We start from the raw sequence: 23,987 nt of genomic DNA on the forward strand, positions 1-23,987 counted from the left end.
ATTCCAATTGATGCCAGATGGGGATCAGAGCGTTGATGATGTAAAGATAGAAGCTTGGTTTTAGATGCATTAAAAGTAACCTGCCACGTCTTACCCCACTGTATCACGCGCTCGAGATCAGAGGAGAGAGAATCAGAGAGAACTTTGTCATTTACGGCCTTTGATGTGTTGCCATAGATGATCGTGTCATCAGCATAGATGTCAATGAATGATTTATGTATTTTGAGTGATCATTGATGTAGATCAGGAAGAGAGTTGGACCCAGGATGGACCCCCTGAGGGACTCCAGCATTAATACTGTGGGCCTCTGATTTTGTCCATCAACCACTACTCTTATGAGCCTATCAGAGAAATGATTTAATTATTGAGAAAACATTTCCAGTTATACCATAGCTGGAAATCTTGTGAAGTAGGCCTTTATGCCATACCTTATCGAAGGCCTTTGGTATGTCGAGTAATTGCCCTAGAAAGGAAGCCTTTGTCGAGATTTGCTAATCCTATGACATATAACCGTTAGCACAGCTGCTGTAGATCTAGCAGAACGGAAATCATATTGTATGTCGCTAAGGTTATTTCTGCTGAGGTGGTTGACTACTTCTTTATTTAATATGGATTCCAGCAATTTACTCATGACACACAGGAGACTTATTGGTCTGTACTGAGAGGGAGATGACTTATCACCTGAACTCTTAAATGCAGGACATACTGATGAGGTTTTCCAGAAAGCACTTCTTAAGGCAATGCTTAAGCAGTTTTGTAAGTATGGGGGCAAGTTCTGGTTGAAGCATTTTTAACACTATAATTGGGATGCTGTCAGGGCCAGTTGCTTTACTGGAAGCAAGGTTCTTAATTAGCTTGGTGACCTCACGTATAAATATTTGTATTTTACCTAGCATGTGTGTTATAGGAGGAAATACGGGGAGTTGAACTTCATCGCATAGGGTAGAATTTGCTACAAAGTTCTTGGCAAGTAGTTTGGCCTTGTCTGATGCTGACGAGATGACCTCTGGTCCATTGATAATGGTTGGGATAGAACGCACGCTTCTGTTCAGGATCCTATTTGTTATTTGCCAAAACTGGTGGGAACCAACTGATGATCAACTACTTTGGATTTAACAGACTGAGCATATAGCTCTTTTGCATGTTTTATTACTCTTTTACAGTAGTTGGTGGCAGTCCTGATAGCAGCTTTAGTCTCAGTACATCTATTACGTTAGTAGCTATGGAAAAGGTGATTTCTGTGCAGCAGCACATTGGGGGGAGAACCATGGCTGGCTATTAGGTTTTTGTTGGAATTTTTTTGGATGGTATGAATCGGTCTATGCCTACAATAAACCATTCGGTCAGGTCTGATACTATAGAAGACGCATCGTTTTTAAACATGGAATGCAGAGGTAGATCAGATATGAATGTACGGAAGCTATCCCAGTCAGCTATAGAGTATTGGTATACAGTACGGTGAAGAGGTACGTCTGAGGACTTATTACATTTCATTTTTATCTTAACTGATACAATAGTGGTCGGAGCATACTAGAGGAGATAGAACGGAACATGAACATAGCTCAGGGGAAGTTGAGAGAAAAAGGTCTAGAAGGCTTGCATACTGACCGGTAGTATCGGGCACATGGGTGGGCTCGCGAACAATCTGAGTGAGGTTATAGGTAATGGCAAAATCATGACAGAACCTCCCTTCATTTGTCTTATTTGAGTTGGTCAGCCATTCCACGTTATGGACATTGAAGTCACCACAAATGTGAATGTTAACCAAGGGATGTGCAGACAGGATGTGGTCTATTTTCTCAGATATACTCTTAAAGATAGTAACTCCGCTGTTGTGGGGGCGATAGAGGACAAATATAAATGCAGTGGTGTAAGCAAGTGCAACCCGAAAGCTCATATAAGGTAAATTAGGGTCTTCTCTGGAGATATCCCTGCCACATGAGAAGCCATCTTTAATGTAGGCACATATTCCATGCCCATGGCGATCTTGGGGTCAGATTTAGATGTTAAGTTAGAGTAGCCTTTAATTATGAATTTGTCTAGGGAAGTGATCGGCCCTATGCCAGTTTCACTTAGAAAGAATATGTCCAGTTTCGTCTCCTGTAATTGTGTTTCAACCTTTGGAACGTAGACCCTTGATGTTGGAGGAGGAGACATAGTAGTAGGGGTCTACATTGGCGGATGGGGTTCTAGGTTTGTTTGTGTTTTTTATTTTTCTGGAGATATTTCATGTTGAGGTTTTGGGATTTGTGGAACAAGTCTGCATACTTGGTTAGAGCAGGATAGAGAGGTAAAGTAAAAGAGAAAAGGACAGGAAATTTTTTTTTTTTTTTTTTGTAGCACATAAGGTAAAGCCGTAACAATTACTCACTAGTATGGCATCGAGAGGCCCCACCAGAGACTACTGCATGGTCCAGAATCCATTCATCAAATGGCAATACAGTAGCTCCAGTACTTTGCACCTGCTGATAGGATAGCCTCCTTAGTGGTTAATCAAATTGAGTGGCACAAGACTAGTGAGCAGACCGGTCATAAGGATGAAAAACCAAAGAGATCAAGACTTCTGAAGATGCGCAGAACATCCTAGAAAATAGCAACCCAAAGGACAAAAGACAACCTATAACTGAAAAACTCATAAATTCTGACTACGAGAATTCTCATAGACAGGCAGAGGAATTGATATTACAAAGTAAATCAAGGAAAACCTATTCCATTCATTTTGGTCATGAAAAATGGAAAGAACTAAGCTATAAAATATAGCTGTAATTCATTAAGAATTGATTACCCTCTCTCTCTCTCTCTCTCTCTCTCTCTCTCTCTCATAAGACATAAGTTACTGGTGTAAATCGTTTAAGAGTGAAGAGAGAAAAAGCGTGAGCGACATTTGCTGTGTGTGTTTTTTGGGGGGGAGCGGGTCCTCATTCTTTTGGGGAGCAGAAAATATTTTGACACATATACTACAGAGAAAAAATTGTTTTGTTCTCTTCTGTTTTGGAATGATTATTTGCAACGTTTTTCTTGCTCTCTTATATATGACAGGCAAAACATCGCCACGTAGAAAACATTCATCTTGACAGCAGTGATGCCACATCAACCAATTGGATGAAGACCTTTTTATAATGAGTGGCACAATGCACAAATGTTGGATTATTTACAGCTGTAGAAATGTTTGATAATTGGAACTGACCACTGAATGAACTTGTGACCCCAATCAAAAGGTTAATACAGTGTGGATGTGTCACAAAGGTCATATTTGGTGTTAAGAACTCTGTACTTGGCCAACGTCAGTGCTTGACAGGTCAGGATTTGACCATGTTATAAGTGAGGCTCATAACCCTGGTTCCTTGTGTTTTGTAAGAGGTCAGTTAGAACCCTTCCTGCCTGTTGGGCTATAATATGCTTTTAGTGTATAATTTTCAGGAATCATTGGACAGAATATGCGACTTGTTGCACAATATAACGACTTCAGGACAAATTCATATTCTTTTAGAAATTTGAAACCACACCTAAGCTAAGACTCTTTCAGAATAAGTTGATGGTTTAATAAACAAGATTTATAGTCTTCATCCCATTTTTTTTTTTTTTTTTTTCTTCATCCCCCAACAAAAAATGTTAAAATGATTGGTTAACTTGTTCATAGCACACTTCGGTTGAAGTGATGCAGTTTTTGTAGGCATCCAGAGTTATTTTATCTTGGCATGCAAGTAGTTAATTTAGTAAAATTTAAAAAGCTACCATTGTTTAAATAGACTTGAAGTTTGTTTGGAGTGGGTGGGGGTAGTACATTTAGGTAATCTCCATATGTAATATTTTGATTGCAGAAATTCCACTCTAAACCAAAGTATCATAGGTTTGCAACAACAGATGCCACATACAAATTTATTATGTCTAGACTATTAGCCACTATCTTATGTAGCTTTAGAATAACATTTTAGAAACATTTAGTTGTTATAATAAAATGCTACATTTCATCCTAGGAGCAATACCCTCTCAATTGCAATTGCAGCCATCTTTAGAGGAAGTTCCTATTTTTCCGTCTAAATATCAAGTCCTCCTACCGTCCTCCCCCCAATCAACACTGGGAGGAAATATACACCTACATATATTGTGCTTGCACCATTCATAACTGGATCATAAACTCAGACATAACATAACCTTTCCCTTTTCCAATTCAAAAAAATAAAGTCTTCCCCAAACTAATTCTGCTCGTTCTGATTGGCTGAGCTCTGACCATTCCTATATTCCAGATTAACGGTATTCGCATGCTAAACAAATGCTAATGTACTATTTAAATATGGCATCACAATGATACCTACTTTTGCCCTCTGAGTAAATTGCTGCATTCATTTTCTTACATTTTATGGCATCAACAATATCTACACCGTTAAGGGTGTGAGTTCCGTTTTTCTCCTATCTGTCTGTCTGTCTGTCTGTCTGTCTGTCTCTCTCTCTCTCTCTCTCTCTCTCTTCACTTCTAAAAAAAAATTAGATGTTAAGTTAGAGTAGTCTTTAATTATGAATTTGTCTAAAAAAAAAAAAAAAAAAATTTACATGGCAATGCCAAAGAAAAAAAACAAACATTTCACGGCATCAACATTATCTGCAACAGATCTTATTTCCTCTCTTGCTCGCTCGTTCTGTACATTTCTTTTTATGCTGAAAAAAAAATTATTTCACGGCGTCAACATTATCTATAACAATTTTTAGCTACTCTCTCGCTTTATACATTTCTTATGCTGAAAAAAAAACATTTTATAGCATTAACACTATCTACAGCAATTTTTATTTCCTCTCTGTATATATTGTTCTCAACTCTCCTCTCTCTCTGACTCTAACTATTATCTGTCTTATGGATATTTTTCTATAATGAAAAAAAAGGTTTGCTACACTACTTTCTTATTAAAAAAAAAAAAAATGAATTTTGTCTGTTTTTTGGTGGGGGGTCCATTTACACAAACTGAGCTACAGCAACATGTAGCCAGGTACGGCTAGTAATTGTATATAAATTTGTCACCATCCCTCTTATTAGGCTCCCTAAGCATAACTTTTTTTTTTTTTTTTATAAAGCATGCATACTTTTTCTTAATGGAGCTGGATATTTGTTATTAGAACTGTGTAAAGAAAGATGTACATATCTTGCTGTCTTGACAAAAACCAATTGCTTTTAAACTTTTCATATCCCTGTGACTTTTTTTTTTTTTTTTTTTTTAATATATGCTCTGAACATTTTAAAACTAATCGTTTTTATTTAAATTAATTGCCCGGCTAGTTCTAGGTCAATAAGTACAGGTGAATAGTCTCTTGTTTCTCATTACACCACATTGTATGTGTCTGAAAACTAAGTATGATACAAAGCCATCCCACCAGTTCTCTGGACATTGTTATAAATTCATGTTTTATCTACATAACACAGCTGTTACAAAACTGAAACAAGTTTGCCATTTCTAACAGCAAATGATATTACATGCGTATTGGTTTTCTTTTCAATATAAGATGCAACAGCACAAATATACACAATAAATTCAGCAATTAAATATGTGTACAGGAAAATAATTTTCCATAAGAAAACAGTCGACTGCATTATAAAGATGGCTGCCATTACAATATGCAAATTAGTCAAATTTTACAATTTTGATGGCATTATATGCTTTTAGGCATACAATGAAAGGTTAAGCTTAGTCCTTTTAAAGGTGTAAAACATTTTGTACAAAAAAAATTCAGTGCTCACAGTACTTTCCCTTTTAAAATAGAACTTCCAAGTTTTATCTTTAGTCAAACAAAACGAGATATATATATGAGAGAGAAAGAGAGATGGCTATCCTGATTTCTACATACTTATTTACATCAAATTTTATCTGATAGTCTATTAATATTGTTCTTCATGTAAACTCTTTAAAAAAAAAAAAAAAAAAAAAAAGATTTTAGGCGCGTGTTCCATCTTAATTCTACTAACATTTATATTAGCTAACATTAGGATCTGTAATGAGCAAAACTTCATGGTCGGCATCCAAATACATTTAAAATATAATACAGTAGAACCCCGGGATACAGTTTTTTCAGGTTACGATGTAGAATACGATGCTTTTCTGGCCATTGGTTACAGTATTTGCCTCACCTTGCAGTGTTATGTTATTTGATTATATACATGTGTATTATATACTGTAGTGTATTTTGTTAATTTTTAATATGTATTGTATAACATTTTGATTAGGCCCTGCTATATGGTGATTTCACTTTACAATCCCAACCCTGGAACGGATTAATGCCATGTTCCAGGGTTTTACTGTACATATAGTAACTTATTCTGGGTAATTACTATGAAGAGATTGATACTGAATAGGCCAAATAGAAAATCAATTCTGACAATTTCTCCAAATGTAATAAACTTTTGCCAAATTCATTCTATCACTGAGGTGAAAACACAGAATCTTTTGCGATTGTACAGGATGGAACCATAAATTTGTCGCCCTAAAGAAAAAAAACACTACAGCTTTATTTTAAAACTTTTATTGATCAAGTTACCTGAATCGATTTTTTTTATATAGTAGAGCTGACATCTATTACATGTAGTCACCTTCAGCCTCAGTCACCACCTCGAGAAGAGTCCAGAACTGGGAGCATGTTTTTTCACAAGCTTGGTGAATATTCAGCAAATGGTGATGATCAGGCTGGCTTTGGTGTTATGGGAGGTCATGTTGGTGATGTTCTCGACATATGACCAAACAAAGTAGTCCAGCTGGTTCAGGGAGGGGAGTGGCAGTGAGAGAAGGGTACAAAGTCGTAGCACTCCTGAAGCCAAGCCTGGATCTTTGAACTTGTGGGCCAGCATCTAGTTCTGTTGCCACACCCAGGGTTTGCCAGCGGCCACCTGATTGCACATCCAGGTACACTTGGGTGTTGAGTTTCAAACCGACTTCAAAGATGTGAGGTGGCATGATGTGTCCCTAGCTTGAAACCACACAAAGACCATAACTGTGGCCAGAAACTTCATTGAACTGTGCCCTCAAGTGTTGAACTGTCTGGATTTGCATTTTCAATGTGCTTGCAATGGTGCTGGTCTCATAACTTGGATTGGTAGAAAGCATGAGTTGTACAGCGGTGCATCTCCGATCTTACTCATTGAACATTGTGTTACTTTCAGACATGATAGAAGGCTCCTATCACTCTTGGATTTGTACACAACTGGCCAACTAGTAGATGGTCCGCAACAAAAAAAAAAAGAATTTCCATTGTCATCAAACGGAAATGGAATCCTGTTGTCTTTTCTAGGATGATGATTTTATCGTTCCATCTTGTATATTTACTAAATACTCATGGCTGTAATATTAAATGTTGCTATGTTTCTCTCTGGTTCATACCTTTTAGAATGTAAAATAAAAGCCCATAATAAAAGGAACACTGTTTTTATGAAAACGAAAATCCATAATTTATTCAATGAAATTTATAACAGTTAAGTGTGTGTTGTATGAAACCTAACTGTTCTTTGTCAGCTGATAAAGTGTTTTTAGGTGTTGCCATGTAGAAGGGAAGATTTTGTGTATTGGTGGGGAAGGGGTTAAAGAAGGAATGGCTTATGCGTCACCTGTGATAAACAATCTCACTAGAACTAGAGTGGTTTACAATGATGTCCTCATGTGAAAGCAGATACTTTCTTTCTACACAAGTTTTCTGGTTTCTTTTATATCCTCTAGTAGGCTCACAAAAGTGTGGTTTAATTAGATGAGAGATTTCTATTGGTTAAACAGCATTTTCCCTTTGTTTTTTTTTTTTAATTTTGAATTTGTCATGTGACCTGTTACATGAATATATTCAATCTACTTATTGGAATTTTCATTGTTCAGCATTCTGTATCTCTGATTTACATGAAAGAGTATAATCTTTTTGAATTTTAACTTTTCTAGCTAATAAATATATTTGGAAATCTTTAAAGCTGCGAGGAAATTGTGATTGTTAAGCCAGCAATTGTTTATATATCACATTTAATGATTTATATATAGGACACAAAAGGATAAAAATAGTGAAAGTCTCCAGTAGTACTGCCATTTGGGGTTGGGGGGGGGAGCATATGTGGTGGAGGATTCCAGTTTCCATCTTCCTCTATTAAAGTGAGAATCAATTTCTGCAAACTAGTGTTACAACATACGCTATTCAAGATTTTCAATTGAAACACATGGTCTGTTGCATTGTTTTATTTGAAGTGAAACCAGTCTTAAAAATATTTCTGTGATCAGATTTAAGTGGGCATCTTATCTGTTCTCTCATCTTAGATATGCTTTTAAAGGGGTTTCAGAGGTTCTTTTATAACCAATTGTACAAATAAAAATGTCTTTAACTATTTTTGCAATTATGAAGCCAATATATAACAAATAACACTTTATTCTTTTATTTATTCTTTTCTTTTTATTTTTCAGGAGTCGAATTTGGAGCTCGAATGATTACAATTGATGGCAAACAAATAAAATTACAGATTTGGGATACTGTAAGTAAAAGATAAAGTGCTTTTAAATTTTGTTAAAAATATTTTTTAATTAGGTTTATGAATTCTATAAAAGTTTTTTATAATTCTTTCTATTATCTTGGAAATTAGATGTGAACATCCCTATGATCCCACATAAACTTGGATTTTTATGTATTTATTTTTATTTTTTTTCCAATTAACTTCTAGATGTATCTTTATTAGTATGTAAACATGCACGGCATGTTTTGGTGATGAACATGAATGGCAGACATTGTAGGTGGTACTTTACCATAGATTACAGGGACAGCAAATATTGGAATCCAATCACCCAAAATGGTTTCTTTGTTTGAAAAAATAAGTATTTCATTAAATGGGAGTCATGTTGAGCCTGGTTTTTGTTTAAAAAAAAAAAAAAAAAAAAGTGATGCTGATTAGCTTCTTTGAATGGAGACAGTTTTCCATTTTATCTCTAATGGATATCTTGAGTCAACTTTTGAGTGATCAAAGGATGATCACTAACAATCTGTCATGGGTGAAAAGATTCCAGGGAATGGGGAGGAAGTTAGTTTGTGTGTTTTAAAGTTATGTAAAGCTCAGGAAATAAGGGTAAAAAAATTCCATTATTTCTTGAGCTTTGTACTAACTGGTCATTTTATAAAGAAATTTTAAACATGCATATATCAAATTTAGAAATGCAGAAATCTTGTAGTTTAAGGGGGAAAAAAAATAAACATTGAATTTAAAGGGTTGTGACTTAATTCTATTAAAATCATACAAACAATCACAATGTAAAATTTTAGACTATTGGAAGGGGGGGGGTTAGATTTGAAGTTCTCTTGAATGTATACATTTTTTTAAAAAGTAAAATTCATTCTACTATCCAAAATGCTATCTCTAACAAAAAATAAATTTTTGGAAATAAGCAGAAATATTTTTACTTTTTACATATTGAAAGCAAATCCTAATAACAGATCATATCCATTGTCTCTAGAGACAGGAGGATGAAGAGGAGGCAACATTAAAACAATAAGAACATGTATACTTTATCGATATTGGCCTGTTTACTACATTAGGCCAAAATGAAACGGATAGCAATGATAAACAATGTTTCCAAGTAGAATTCTATTTGAATTGAAGAGTGCGTATTGTTGGTTTTTAATGTCTTGTATTGTTATGAAGTAGGTGGAGGATGCAAAGGAAAGTGGGGGATGCCCTTTTCTCTTTCCTGCAGCCTCTCTCCCACAGAAGAGACGTTGCAAGCCTATCTTTGTTTTATCGTTATTTCCATGGCAGGTGCTCGTCTGAACTCCAATCTCTGGTCCCCCCTCGTCAATCTTTTACAAAAAACACCCGTCTAGCTGAATCCACTGTCAAAAACTTTCCCCACTCTTTATCTATGCCTAAATCAAAACGTACATTCCATGAACAAAGCTTCTTTCTTAGAACTGCACGCCTGTGGAACTCTGTTCCATCTGCCTGCTTCCCTCCTGACTACAACTTGAATGTTTTCAAGTCCAACATTAACAAATTCCTGATGAACCGCCCCCTTAAGTAGACACTCTAAAATATCCACACTAACGTACTGTACTTACAATAACCATTATCCATGAGTGGCTTCCGGGCCTTGATAAGTGGTGATCACCTTGTAAAAAAATAAAAAATAAAAAAATAACGATTGTGTAATAATTAGTGTTGGGATGATTAATCGAGAATTGAAAAAAAATCCAAACTTTTTGGGGCATCGGAATCAGAAAAATTTGTGCCTGTTTTCCAATGCCAAAAACGATTCTTTTAATTAGCTTTTTATTAGATTTTCTTTAAAGAAAAATCTTCTACCGCTGATAGTAAGATTAAAATAATAAAAATTTATTGATTTTAAAATATTAGTAAAACTAAAATAGATAGATCATCCCAGCATAAGTGTATCTTTGTTTGAGAAAATATCTGCACATTTAACATGTTTTTACAGTAATCATGAGAAATAACAACTTTATAGTTAAATATTTAGAAATTTATAAATAATCGGAATCTGGGAACTTTATACGGAATCTGTAATTGTATCGGAATTGGAAAAATATTGGAATCGTCCCATCCCTAGTAAAAATATACATGTTAAAATATTAACTCGATGACATGAATAGTGTGAGAGAACTTAATGTATAGAGGGTGAAATCATTTACTATCTTCTGTATGTGAATATGTAAATGAATCGCTTTGAATTAAATGTAATAATTTTTAAACATAGATGAAATGTATGCATAGTTTTGTGTAATATGCTTTAGGAAGTGCTGCAAGTGATGAGTGCAGAAGATTTGTTGAAGTATTCACTTAGTTTCCGATTGAAAGTGTATAAACAGAGGAAAAATAGATCACTTTAATATAAATTTTAGCCTATTTTGATCTGCAAATGATTTTTTTAATGTGTCCACGCATCTCTTTAAACAAAAAAAAAAAAAATTGTGCAAGTATCATTTTCATCAATGGACACATCTTAAGATTTTCACTTTCTGTTACTAAAATTGCAATTACCTCTTCTTTATTGTATGAATTATCTGCCATTAAATACATATTTGCCAAGTTTATATAACAATCTGAAATTTGAAATCTATCGGTCATCACCAGTCATTGTCTTGTTGGCACAGACCATGGCAAACAAAATGAAAGATTGTCCATTTAAGTATTGGTCGATAATTGGCCTTTGGTTTGCAAGATAACTAGGAGCCCCTTTCACATATCTAAGCTGAAATTCTCAAATGGTTACTGTTCTGGGGTAGTTAACACCCCTATATCCATGATAGTATGGATTCATTTGGAACTATATAAGCCAGACATTTCTGCCGTTGAGCAGAGAGCACACGCGTAGTTTAACCACTCGCAGTGAACACCAGGACTCTTTCACTTTAATATTGTGACCGCCTAAACAGTATCACAACATTGTCGGCGTATGGATTCGAAAAAGGACCCAGAAGGATCTCCTTTGGATAAACAACCAACTTCTGTTCAACAAACTTGTATTTTTCTACCTTCTTTGAAAAAGTAAAGACAAAAAATGACGTCACCTCGGAAAAGTTTAATTTTCGAAAAGCCAGGAGTAGAAAAACAATCTACAATGCTGTCTATTGCTAAAGAACTTACCTAATTAATTTCTAACTTTTGGTTTGTGCATGTCATGCAAAGTTTTCAAATTTGAAAGCAGACATTTTATTGTCCTAGAATTTTTTTTCTTTATTTAAAAGCTTTTATTTTTGGATGGTTTGTGAAAGTAAACATTTTTTGGTTTTAAACACAAAAAAAAAAAAAAGAAACTAGCTTTTTCTTGCAGGCTGGCTAACTTTTCCTTATGCAAATATTTTAATTTTTCCTCTTTGCAAGAAGCCATTTTCATATTACAGTATATATTTGAAAAAAAAAAAATTTACTACTGTAACCTAAAAATTTCTGATAGTCCGCATGATTTTCTTTTACTCAGTAAAACAAGAAAAGAAAAAAATAAAGTATCAATTTTACGAAGGATCGAAATTGCATTCACTCCATTATGAGAATTCAGGACAACATGAATACTTGACTGGATTTTTGCTATGAAAAGGGATTTCAATTCGTTTTATTCAAAATTCTTCAGGTTTTTGTTTTGTTTTGTGGGTTTTTTTTTTTTTTTTTTTTTTTTTTAGTTAAAATAAATTTTCAGTTTATTTTTTGTCCTCTATGGAAAATTGAACATTTTTTCTGTTAGAACCGCATGTACGTAACTGTTCATTTTTTTTTTCTTTATGAATATTAATTTGGCATATTTTCTCCGTAAAGTTGCAGTTTTTCTGTTTATCATTTCTTAGACCCAGATTTGTCTTGTGAGTCTATTTATTTTTCAAAATGGAAGAGCTTTCAAGGCAACTAGTTGAAATGATACATTTACAGAAGACTCGGACTTTGGAATTACAGAAACAAAAAGAGAAAGATGTGGAAAGAGAAGAGGAAATAAGGTAATTTAATGAAAAAATACAGACACAGGCAAAGAAAAAATTGAAATTACTAAAGTAATAGTGAAGAAATACAGCAACGAGTCGGACCAAAATGTTTTTTTCCCAAACTGATCTGGTAAGCATTAGAAAACTTTCACTATCATCCTGAAGCGGAGTGGACTTTTGAAGCCTGTTTTTGCAGATTTGGTGACTTATTCAGGATTGAATCATGGAGCGAGCAGATAAAGATGTCTTTTCTTACAAAAATTTGGAGCTGCAGAATATAAGTTCGTGGACTACATCATCTCAAAACAGATAAGCGAATTGTCCTTCAATGAGCCAGTGAAATCTTTGATGGAATTATACTGTCCAAAAATCAGCTTATTCAATAAAATGGAGATGCATCAACCTGGCCCACAAAGATCAAGATTACACCACATTTGCTTCAGTTGTGACGACTTCGGATTATCCTCATTGACAGCCGGCAACTTTAAGGTCCTGATTTTTATTCAAGATTTAATGTCAACCAAGGATGCTGAACTCTGACGCCGGGCAGTAACCAGATTGGAAAAGAAACAAATATAACCCTTCAACAATTGGCTGAGGAATGTCAAAGAATCATCTCTGAGAAGCAAGACTCCAAAAATATAGAAGAGGCAGGTGTAGCACACATTAGAAAGGTATGAAGTAACAAAAAATCTTACTCTCCAAACAGTCAAGTGAAAACCTAACTTAACCCTCTGGAAAAATCCCAAAAGAAGCCGAAGTTGCCCCATTACCCATGCCAAGGATGTAGAGAACTCCAGTGGCAGAAGGATTGCCCATACTGATCCATCATAAACCATATTTGGTGCAAAATTAAAACTGAAGATGAGAACCAAGAAAGTTGCTCGTTCAATAACTAGAAAAAGAATAAGATTTGAAGGTGAGGTTACCAGTATAACATAATGTTGACAGGGGAAAAAAACACTGAATCTCAAGATGTTTGGATTAAAAAACATTAACCTTTTTGGGTCAGACTGGATTAAAAAATTTTGAACTCATTTGACAAACTAGGTCACTGTACAAAAATGGAGACAAAGTTCAAGTTACAAAACAATGCCACCCCCAATCTTCAGAAAGAAATGCAGCTTACCATTTCAGTCTATACAAAAGATTGACATAGAACTGGACAGACTCGTCAATGCAGAAATTCGTAGTCTGTGCAGACTTCTCGACCAAGTTGAATGCAGTACTTAAGGATCGTCATTACTCGCTACCCAGCTGCAAGGAAATTTTTACAAAACTAAATGGAGGGAAAATATTCTCAAAAATAGATCTAAGCGAAACGTACTTACATGTTCCCGTTGAGGAAGAAATCTCAAAACTTTTGTGCATTATCACTCACAAGGGACTATCTAAGTTCAATAGGTTAGCTTTTGGGATCAGTCGCACCAGCTATCTTTCAACAGATAATCGACACGATGTTGAGCAGCTTTGATTTTTCCATAAGATACTTGGACGATTTTCTAATGAAATGCAAATTTATAGAACAACATAGAAAACACGTTTTTCAGGTGTTCGAAAAGATAAACAAGTACGGCTTTACACTTAAAGACACCAAATGTGAATTTTTCCTCTACCAAATAAAATACCTAGGGCAGATAATAGACAGGAGTGGTAGATAGCCAAATTCAGAAAGGACTATAGCAATAAAAAATATGTTTGAGCCACACAACATAACACTGCAAAGTTTTTTAGGCTTAGTTAATTACTATCAAGCCTTCATTCCTAATATGCACACATTGTGCACACCTTTAAATGAACTACTTAGGAAGACCAAGGTTTGGAACTGGACCACGGAATGCAAGATGACGTTCGAAAAGCTAAAAGAGGTGCTCACATCAGAACTTTTCCTGACCTGTTACAACTCAGATTTAGACATCGTCGCAAGTGACACGAGCGCATATGGAATTGGCATGTGTATCCAGCATAAAATGCCCAACGGTTCTCTGAAACTGATAGCACACGTGTCGAGAACCCTACTACCTGCAGAAAGGAATTATTCCAAGATAAAGAATTTAAGCATTTTCATGGTAACAAGATTTTAGCTTTCTCCATGGAATACATTTCAAATGGACCACAAGCCACTGATCTATCTTTGGCTTGAAGAAAGGGTTGCTTACCCATACGGCAAACGGGCTCCAAAGATGGGGAATAATCCTACTAAATTTAGACTTTCATATGAAGTTCTTTCCATCAAAGAAGTTAGGACAAAGACAGGCTATCCTGGCTAATACCAAGGAATGGTGAACTACTTGAAGACTCAATGATCGTATCACTACGATCAGAGAGAGATTATTGTTCGATTCTATGCAACACTGAAGTAACTTCCTGTTACTCTGGATGATATAAGAAAAGAAGCTGAAAGTGATGATTGTATAAGAGAAACCAAGAAAAAATTGCAGACTGAACAAGTAGTAAAGGTTTTTTCTGAACATGCGACCAGGTATTATTATATAGGGAAAGAGTAGTTGTTCCAGCGACCCACCTACCCAGAAAATCTTTAAGGATTTTCACACAGGACACGCTGGCGCCACCAGAATGAAAAGTTTAATGTGTTCATACATGTACTGGAAAATCATGGATAAGGATATTGAAGAAAAGGTGAACGCATGCGGGAGATGTGAACTAGCTGCTAAAGTGCCACCAATTTAATTTAGCCCATGGCCCAAAACTGACTACCCATGGTCACGGATAGACGTGACCCTGTGGAACCACTTGATGGACAGTACTACCTCAGTTTCTCTGTGGCCTAAAGTCTTTAGGTGGAAAAGCTCAATTACTGACTTCACTGTAAAAACTCTGAGTTATTCGCACTGTTTGGAGTGGTCGACTGTTTAGTGTCGGATAATGGCACTCAGTTTACATCCAATGACTTTAAAGAGTTCATAGAGAACTTCCAAGTGGACCACATCACAACTGTGACGTACCACCTCAGGTCAAACAGGCTTCAAGATTTGTGGACACTTTAAACAGGGCTTTGTGAAGAAGGCAAAGGACACTACGTTTGAAAAAGCATTGCAACGCATAATGCCTACCAAGATTACAGCATCCCAAATGTCTCCGACGAAAGTGATATCTGTGAGAAAAATACAGCCAGTCTTTGACAAACTATTGCCAGAACAGATAAAACCCACAAAGACAACTGTTCCCAAGAAAAATCACATGCTGGGAGAAAAAAATATTCTTCCAGATGCACAAAGATAATACTTTCTAGGAGAAGTCAAGAACAGGATCAGCCGTATGATCTACATGGTGGAAAGACCACATTCAACACATAAGAAACACTTGAACCAGATACACAAACAAACTTCGAACGAGTTAAGTGAAACTTCGCCAGAAGAGACGTTGGACCTACTGTATGACGCATTTGACCTGGAATGCCCTCAAACTAGTACCAAAACACAGCAAGGAAACTGACAGACCACTTGAAGATACACCCGAGAAAGAAAAACTATTTCAGGGAAATAAATCTTCAGCGGTGGAGTGTTCTGAGGTTGTTAACAGCCCTATATCCATGATAGTATGGATTTGTCTGGCACTATGTAAGCCAGACATTTCTGCTGTCGAGCAGAGAGCACACGTGTAATTTAATCGCTTGCGGTGAACACCAGGATTCTTGCACCTTAATATTGTGACCTCCTAAATAACAGTTACTTATTTAAGTGATGATCAGGTTCAACATTGCATATCTGTAAATCTGCTTCAAATATATATATATATATAATTACTATACCCATTTGAAAGCATTCATAAAGAACGGAAAAACATTTTGCTGTCATAAGTCTCATTGCACAACCCACTAGCAAGTTGCAGCTTCCTCTTTTGTCATCTATGCTCTCAGCATGTATGTAAGCTTACATAGATGGTGTTTGTGAAAGTGTCTTTATTTCAAAGATTAATCTATAAGTGTGTGTGTGTGTGTGTGTGTGTGTGTGTGTGTGTGTGTGTGTGTGTGTGTGTGTGTGTGTGTGTGTGTGAGGACACATCTCAACCTAATATACTCAACAAATATTTGATCTACAGACTTGAAATTTTGTATATAGGATATTCAGACATCTGAGAAACTTTTTAATCAGTTTTCATCCACAAAAAAGGGCTGCTAAGGGGGTCAAAATTGAAGAATTCGTACTTGGGAATCATCAGATTTTTATCTTTGTCAACTGTTACATGAATGCGCATGCACGGCTGTGAAACATGACAGCTTCTTTATGTTAAGAATAAGTAGGTTGGAAAGATCTTTTAAAAGATCATGTCAGGCTAGTCTAATGATTATTGCATTTGACTCGCTGTCTGTAGGTTTTGGTTACGATCTCACTTCAAGTATTTTTTTTTTTTTTTTTCTTACAAGAAGTGAGCTGTTTAGAAAAAACCATGCTTGCATTCATATGTCTTGGTTTCTGTATTAATTAAAATATATTACGCCAGGCAGCCTGCGAGTAATAATATAAAGAAACAACTTGAATCTGTTACAATTTGATATCTGTAAAACAAGATAACCTGGAAATTTTTGTAATGAGCAAAATTTTGATTGACTTTTATAAGCGGTGTTGAGATCGACTGCTGCAATGTTGTAAATTTCAGTTGACTGCATGACCAACTTGCAGCCATAACAAATGAAACGATTTGAAGCACCACAGGATTTAAGAATACTGTTATAAAAAAGATCAATAATCTTATTTGATTTCTCATTCATGCATTTAGTAAGATATCTTTTTTTCTTGTAGAACACAATAGAATGAACAAATCCACCTTTTATTTATGTTTGTTATAACGGCTTGATGTACAAATGTATCTATGAAAAATTATCTTTTGTACATTACACAAAAATGTGAAGTGGTTGGCTCTTATTTCTATCTATCACTAGAGAAATATTTGAAATCTATTTTCTTTGATTTTTATGCATACTCCAGAGAGCTTTGCTACATGCTTGAAAACAAAATTATATCACTGATGGGCTTGGGTCAGTATTTTAGTAGTTAGGACTAGCACACCAGTATCAACTTTTAATGGTCAGCACACCTCTGATGGTCATCTGGATTTTTATTTAATGAAATCATTGTTTTCTTTACATAGCCGGAGTCTGGCAGCTGGGAAATATGTCCAAACCACATTTATCCATTTTTTTGTTTCCAAATTTGAGTTTATTTCTAATATCTGTATTTCTCTACCTTTTTAATTGGTATGATAGCTTGCAGTACGAAACAACCGCTACATAAAAGATTTATAACAGAAAATTGTATACATTCATATAAACTGGCTGTATTTACCTAAAGTTTATCAAATGAACATTATTGCCAGGCAGAGGGATTGGAGAAAAGAACATTAAAAATATTAAGTTCAAGACTCGCTATACTTCCCCTTATCCTCATTTAGCATGTGGATCAGAGGTTGGATTCTGAGATATAAATGTTGTCGGTTTCAGTTATGAAGCCCAAATTCAGTTCCCTGAAGATGCCGTAGAAATCGGTGATATCTTTCTATCCTGGATTTTTTTAATGTACATGGGAAATGAAAAAAAAAAAAAAAAAAAATTAACTACAGCACTAACCCTAGGTGGGTTTAACCGATTTCGTCTAAAGGAGGAAGTTTCATTGGATTATGAACTTCACAAACTATTTCCAGTCACATGCATATCCCTGTTAGGAGAGATGACGACATAAGGTTTTTTTGCAGGCAAGTGTCTACGTCTTTTTACATACAGTGCTTAGAAATCCCAAATTGGTCACCCACCTGGTACTAAACAGGATCAATATTGCTTAAGATCTTTTATAGTGTTTGAGGTTTTACGTTGTGTTAAAATGTAAAGTGATTTTTGATAAAGATATGGAAATTATGAGAAGTGAAACTAGATGAGTCTAAATTGAAATCCTATTTGTGATGCTGTTAGAAAAAATAAATTTAAACAAAAACAAACTTATGAAATGGAGCAAAGATTAGAAAAAGGCAAATGAAAAAAAAAAAAAAACTAAATTGAAACCATGAAAAAAAAAAATTCTTATTCTGTTTAAAGTCTGTTTTGCATGTTAAACATGAAAATTGTAAAAGTTATTTGATAAATAATGAACAGTTTCTTGTAAATTCCATTCAACATTTAAAGTTTTTGAGTGTGCATTCATTTTTATGTGATAAAGTTAGTCATCTTATATTTTTTAATAAGATTTTTACCAATTTGTTTTGGTTTTTATTTTTTATTTCAATAAATATTTGGTTAATCTATAGAAGTCAATTTTTCATATTTACATAAGATATAGCTCTGTAAACACGGTTGATATATAGAATTCTTTTCCAAGACTCTTAATTCTCATAAAATAATCATACATAGTGAAAGTCAGTAACTTTTTCTCTCACACAGATTTAATGTCACCACCACCTTACACCAAAAAATAATCTTCATAGATACCATTTTTTTTTATTCCTAATCATGTATACTTTCTGATTCTAGAACGCAATAATATAATTAACAGAAACGTATTACTTTGAATATGGTAGCTATACATTTTCTGTTTCTGTCCTTTTAAATTTACCATTTTTTTGTCACAAGTGATGCCTTTTGTATATTAAATGTACCTACATTTTATGAAACCTTGCAAAATTATCCAAAATATGTTGGTTGAATTGAAACTCATCAATGGTTAAATGTAAACAACACATTCTGTATTGTTAATTAAACTTTTGTTTAATCATTTATAATAGGTACTATGCTTTGGCATTGAATAACCAAAAAGGGGTTTTGTTAAACAGACAAACCAAACCATTTTATTTCTGAGATTTGGCTTCAGCCCGAACAATAGTGTACAATTGGAGTCCCCCCCCCCCCACTCGAGAGATAAATCAGATTGCATAAATCTATGTAACGTTTTTAGCTGACTTCAATTTTAAGTAATTTTGTAAATTTGATTCAAGTATATTAGATCTTGGTGAGATAACTAGGTAAAATAAGTTTCTTTTTCCGGTTCTTCTTCTTCCCCTGTAATATTTCTCACCCTCTTTACATCATTAGTTATATATATATATATATATATATATATATATATATATATATATATATGGAAATGTATAAAAAAGAATACGAAAAGTATAAAAGCTTATAACTTTTCTTTATTCGTTTTCAATTGGTGACGTGCAGGAATACAAAATATTATGAAAAAAAAATTTAAAGAATTTTTTTATAAGTACATAATTTTCAACCGATCCTTCAGTCTTCATCGGTGAAAGTATGAGCATGTACGGGGAAAAGGGGAATAGAAAAGCATTTTTTTTTCATAATATTATTTTGTATTCCTGCATGTCACCAATTGAAAATGAATAAAGAAAAGTTATAAGCTTTTATACTTTTCGTATTCTTTTTTATACATATATATATATATATATATATATATATATATTGATAATTTGTATGAGAAAATACATTATATGAAACCTGGATTTTCCTGATGAAGAATGTTATAATTTGAAATATTGAATTTGTTTTAATAAATGTATTTCTTTATTAAAAAGAAAATGTGTGTGTGTGTTGGGACAATTAATCGAAAATTGAAAAAATCAGAACATTTTGGTGTATCGGAATCAGAAAAATTTTCCTATATTCCGATGCCAAGAATGATGCTTTGAATTATCTTTTATTTGATTTTGCTTTTGAAAACATCTTCCACTGTTGATAGTAATAATAATATAATAAATATTTATTGATTTAAACTTCCAGTAAAACTAAAATCTGTAGATCACTCTCACCACACACATACGTGTTTTACGTTTGAGAAAATATATGCACATTTGAGTAATCAAGACAATGATTTTTTTTAGTTAAATATTTAGATTGATAAAGAATAGGAATCAGTAATTTAGTACGGAATCAGTAATTGTATCCGAATCGGGCAGGGGTACTGGAATCATCCCATCAATTATTTATATATACATATATATATATATATATATATATATATATATATATATATACTAGCAAAAGTACCTGTCGTTGACTGGGTTCAAAAACAGCCTACACAAAATGGACTCTGATTTATGAAAGTATGATAGGTTATGAAAAGGGTTTAAATTTGGGATGAATTTGAGGGTATCAAAACCAAAGCAAAATATGATGAAAGTAAAAATAAAATAGATAAACCCCATAATTTATTATACCATACCTGTTCACAGTGAAACACTTATCACAATATTCTGTGGATCTATATTAAAAAACCTTGTTAAACTTTGTGATATATTTCCATTCTATGGAGGTCAAGTGTGAACGAACACCCCATAATTTTATACCATATTTCTTCAAACAGAAACATAATTATCAAAGTATACTTACGCAGATAGATATGAAAAGTCTTTATTAAAGTTTGTGCCTATTTCCATTCTATGGAGGCCAGGCGCGAACGCAGACCCCACAATTTTATTATACCATACCTATTTAAGTTAACATGCTTATCAAAGGATTATGTACATCTATATCCAAAACACTTGTAAACTTTTTTTTTTTTTTTAATTTTTTATTTCCATACTTTGTGGACCAGGCGCGTACGCACACCACACAATTTTAATGAATCATCATTATGCCAGATCAAACATACCCATTTCTGTGTCTCGATACATCTATCATTACATGTGATCAGTTTTCTATAATAGTCAACCATATAGGAGCCTATTTGTGACCAGACACTCACACACAGACGTTCAGCTTTATATTATAGATATATAACATTTTGTTCTATCTATAGTGGGGAGTTTGAATTCAGTTTAATGTTAGTTTAACATAAAATTACCAAATCGCTTTTTCTTGGAGTTGATATTAGCCAAGGACATGTCAAAATTCAATTTTTGGTAGAATTGGAAGGGAACGGGTGCAATATGCAGTAAGTTTGCCTAAAACTGATTTTGTCTCTGGACAAGAAATGTTCGCATTACAAAGCAACTAAAGTAGGAGGCAATTGAGTGATAATTCTTATATTTTACATAAAATACTTTTTAATGATTTTAGACTTTGTACAATTATTTTTGTCCTCCCAGAAAATGTCGCTCTGCCAAAAAGTCTATTTTGTTGCTTTCGTAGTTTAGCAGACAACAGCAGATAAATGTTTTAATTATTTCAAGTGAATATTTTGATAACTTAATTTTTTAAATACTGAGTTTTTAATTTTATAACAAATATTTAAAATTGTGATGCACATCTCGGCAAAGTATATCATGTGACTAATCAGTATTAGCACTATCATTTCAATCTTTGCTTACATATTTCTTTCAATAACTTTGTAGTTTTTATATTCTCTGAATATTTTATAGTGTAAATTTTAAAAAAATAACATTTCAAATTGTTAAATCTTATAAACAAAGTTCATCAAGCAAAACTATTACGACTACTGCAATTCTGAACTCCCAAATAGTAGCTGTAGTAAAACTATTTTTGAACATTTGTTTATCTAAAACACATGGAATATCTTGAAGTAGATGCAGCTGTTCTATTCACTCCTGTTTTGTTGTAAAATGTATTTAAAGTAAATAACTTATAGATATTTCACTATTTTTTTTTATTGATTTGTTTTTAAATTTATTCATGAAATGATGTATTAAAATAATTAAAAAAAAACAAAAAAAAAACTTAGAAATTATATTCTTGAATTATTTATTAGAGCAACCTGTTCTAAAATGCTTCCTGACCTAAAATGCACCAAATATTGATGTTATTGTTTTTTTTTTTTGTTTTTTTTTTTTTTTTTTTGTGTTCTCAGTGTTCTGCAAAGCTCAGAATAAAACCATTATCATCTAAAAAAAAAAAAAAAAAAAATCCATGAATAAATATTTAAAGATACAAAAAAACTTGAAGCATAAAACTTTTACCAAAATAACCGGATTTTGTATTAAATAATCCAAAAAGGGTTGATATGCCATAAAACAATTAAGCAATCAAAATTAGGCGAATCTGAACGAGAATCACCCCCCCCCTATAATTTTTATAGTATCTTTTAGTATGTAGTATAGTTTTCAAGGTTGGATGTTCATTCTGAAAGCTGTTCTTAACATGGGGAGATTAGAGGTGTTTATACTATGCTGGGTTAGGTTGTAAAAAACATACTAACTGCAGAATACTGGTTAAAATTATGAGGGGGTGTGGGATTCTCGTTCAGGTCCATCAAAAATTGTTTTTAAATGTTTATTAGGAATATCAGTCATTCTTTTAACCAGTTTTGTTGTATGCTTAAATTGAACTGGATATCAAAATAAAATATAGGTCAACAGTGTAAATAATATAAAGTTTTGAGTTTTTTTGTTTTGTTTTGTTTTTTTTTAGGATTAGAAATTGAGGGTTTTCTAATTTTTTTTTTTTTTTTCTACCTGATATAAAAAGATTGCTTTTTCTTTCCAGGCTGGACAAGAATCCTTTCGATCAATAACCCGGTCTTATTATCGAGGAGCAGCAGGTGCTTTGCTTGTCTATGACATCACAAGGTTCGTTTTGTCTCAAACCAGTTTTCTTTTTTTCTTACTTCCACCAAACAGTTAAATCACATTTTTATTTGTAAGTTTCATTAATCCATCTACTAGAATCCCAACATGCAACACAACTTTTCACTCTTTTTATTTCTCTTGGTTAGAGTTTTTATTTTTAAATGAAAATTCAGCATTTTTTTAACATTTTTCCCCCTCTAATTAAATCACACAAGTTTAAATACATTCGTGACTTAAGAATTTAACTTTTGTGGGGAGGAGGCATATGATTCACAAATGAATATAGCAGAGTTAAGGATTCAACTTATCAAGATTGAGGTTTAAAAAAGACTCCTGTAAAAATTGATGACTCTCAACTTTGATATCCCATCTTTGAGGTGAGAAGTCAGCTGAAAAAAAATCAGATTTCTAACTTTGTATTAAAAAAATTAATCCAACTTGCCACCCTATTAAATAAATAAATAAAATGTTTTTCTTCTAACGATTTTACATATGTTGTGATAATGTTCTGAATTTTCTTTTTTTTGCAAGCATGAATAAATATTTGAAGCAAAACTTTTATTCAAAATTACTGGGTTAGTTATTAAATTGAAAAAGGTTGCCATAAAACAACCAAACTACAATTTTGGAATATTTATTCCTTTCTCTCACTATTTGTTAAAGAAAATCTCTTTTTGCTCTTATAATTCAACAAGGTTAATAGGTTATCTTATTACAACTCCAAAAAGTAGATTTAAATGTTTTAGGATTTCATATAATCTTATATATAGTGGTCTTATCTATCTGTTGGAGGAATGGTCTCTACCAAACTCCTGTCAATTTTTAGTCTACGGACTTTAAACTTGATATGTAGGAAATTTGTTCCACGGGAACAAATTCAGTTTGGTTTTTAGACAGTAAAAATAGTTGCCTAGGGGTCAAAATTGAAAAGAATTAAAGCTAGACTGGCATAAGTCAACTTAAAGGACTCTTCTATAAATATACATTTGCTGCTCTAGTTTTTTGTTTGTGTTATACCCCCCCCCATGGCTTCATTTAGTTTTTCTAAATGTTAAAATCTTTAATATTCTACTAGTCAGTCA

At 33.5% G+C, this 23,987-nt stretch overlaps 1 protein-coding gene across 2 annotated transcripts in view; it reads left to right on the top strand.

Annotated features, from left to right (window-relative positions):
* Nucleotides 1–23,987, top strand: part of LOC145284856 (ras-related protein Rab-2) — a 175,913-nt gene that overhangs the window by 126,044 nt on the left and 25,882 nt on the right. For both annotated transcript variants that reach the window (XM_080133854.1, XM_080133853.1), the window contains exons 3-4: nt 8,412–8,479; nt 22,823–22,905. In XM_080133854.1, coding sequence (XP_079989980.1) covers nt 8,412–8,479; nt 22,823–22,905 — 151 coding nt within the window. The remainder of the gene's footprint in view (nt 1–8,411; nt 8,480–22,822; nt 22,906–23,987) is intronic.

This window comes from Euprymna scolopes, chromosome 9 (assembly GCF_053919585.1).
Source record: "Euprymna scolopes isolate OS-2025 chromosome 9, ASM5391958v1, whole genome shotgun sequence".
Classification (NCBI taxonomy): domain Eukaryota; kingdom Metazoa; phylum Mollusca; class Cephalopoda; order Sepiida; family Sepiolidae; genus Euprymna; species Euprymna scolopes.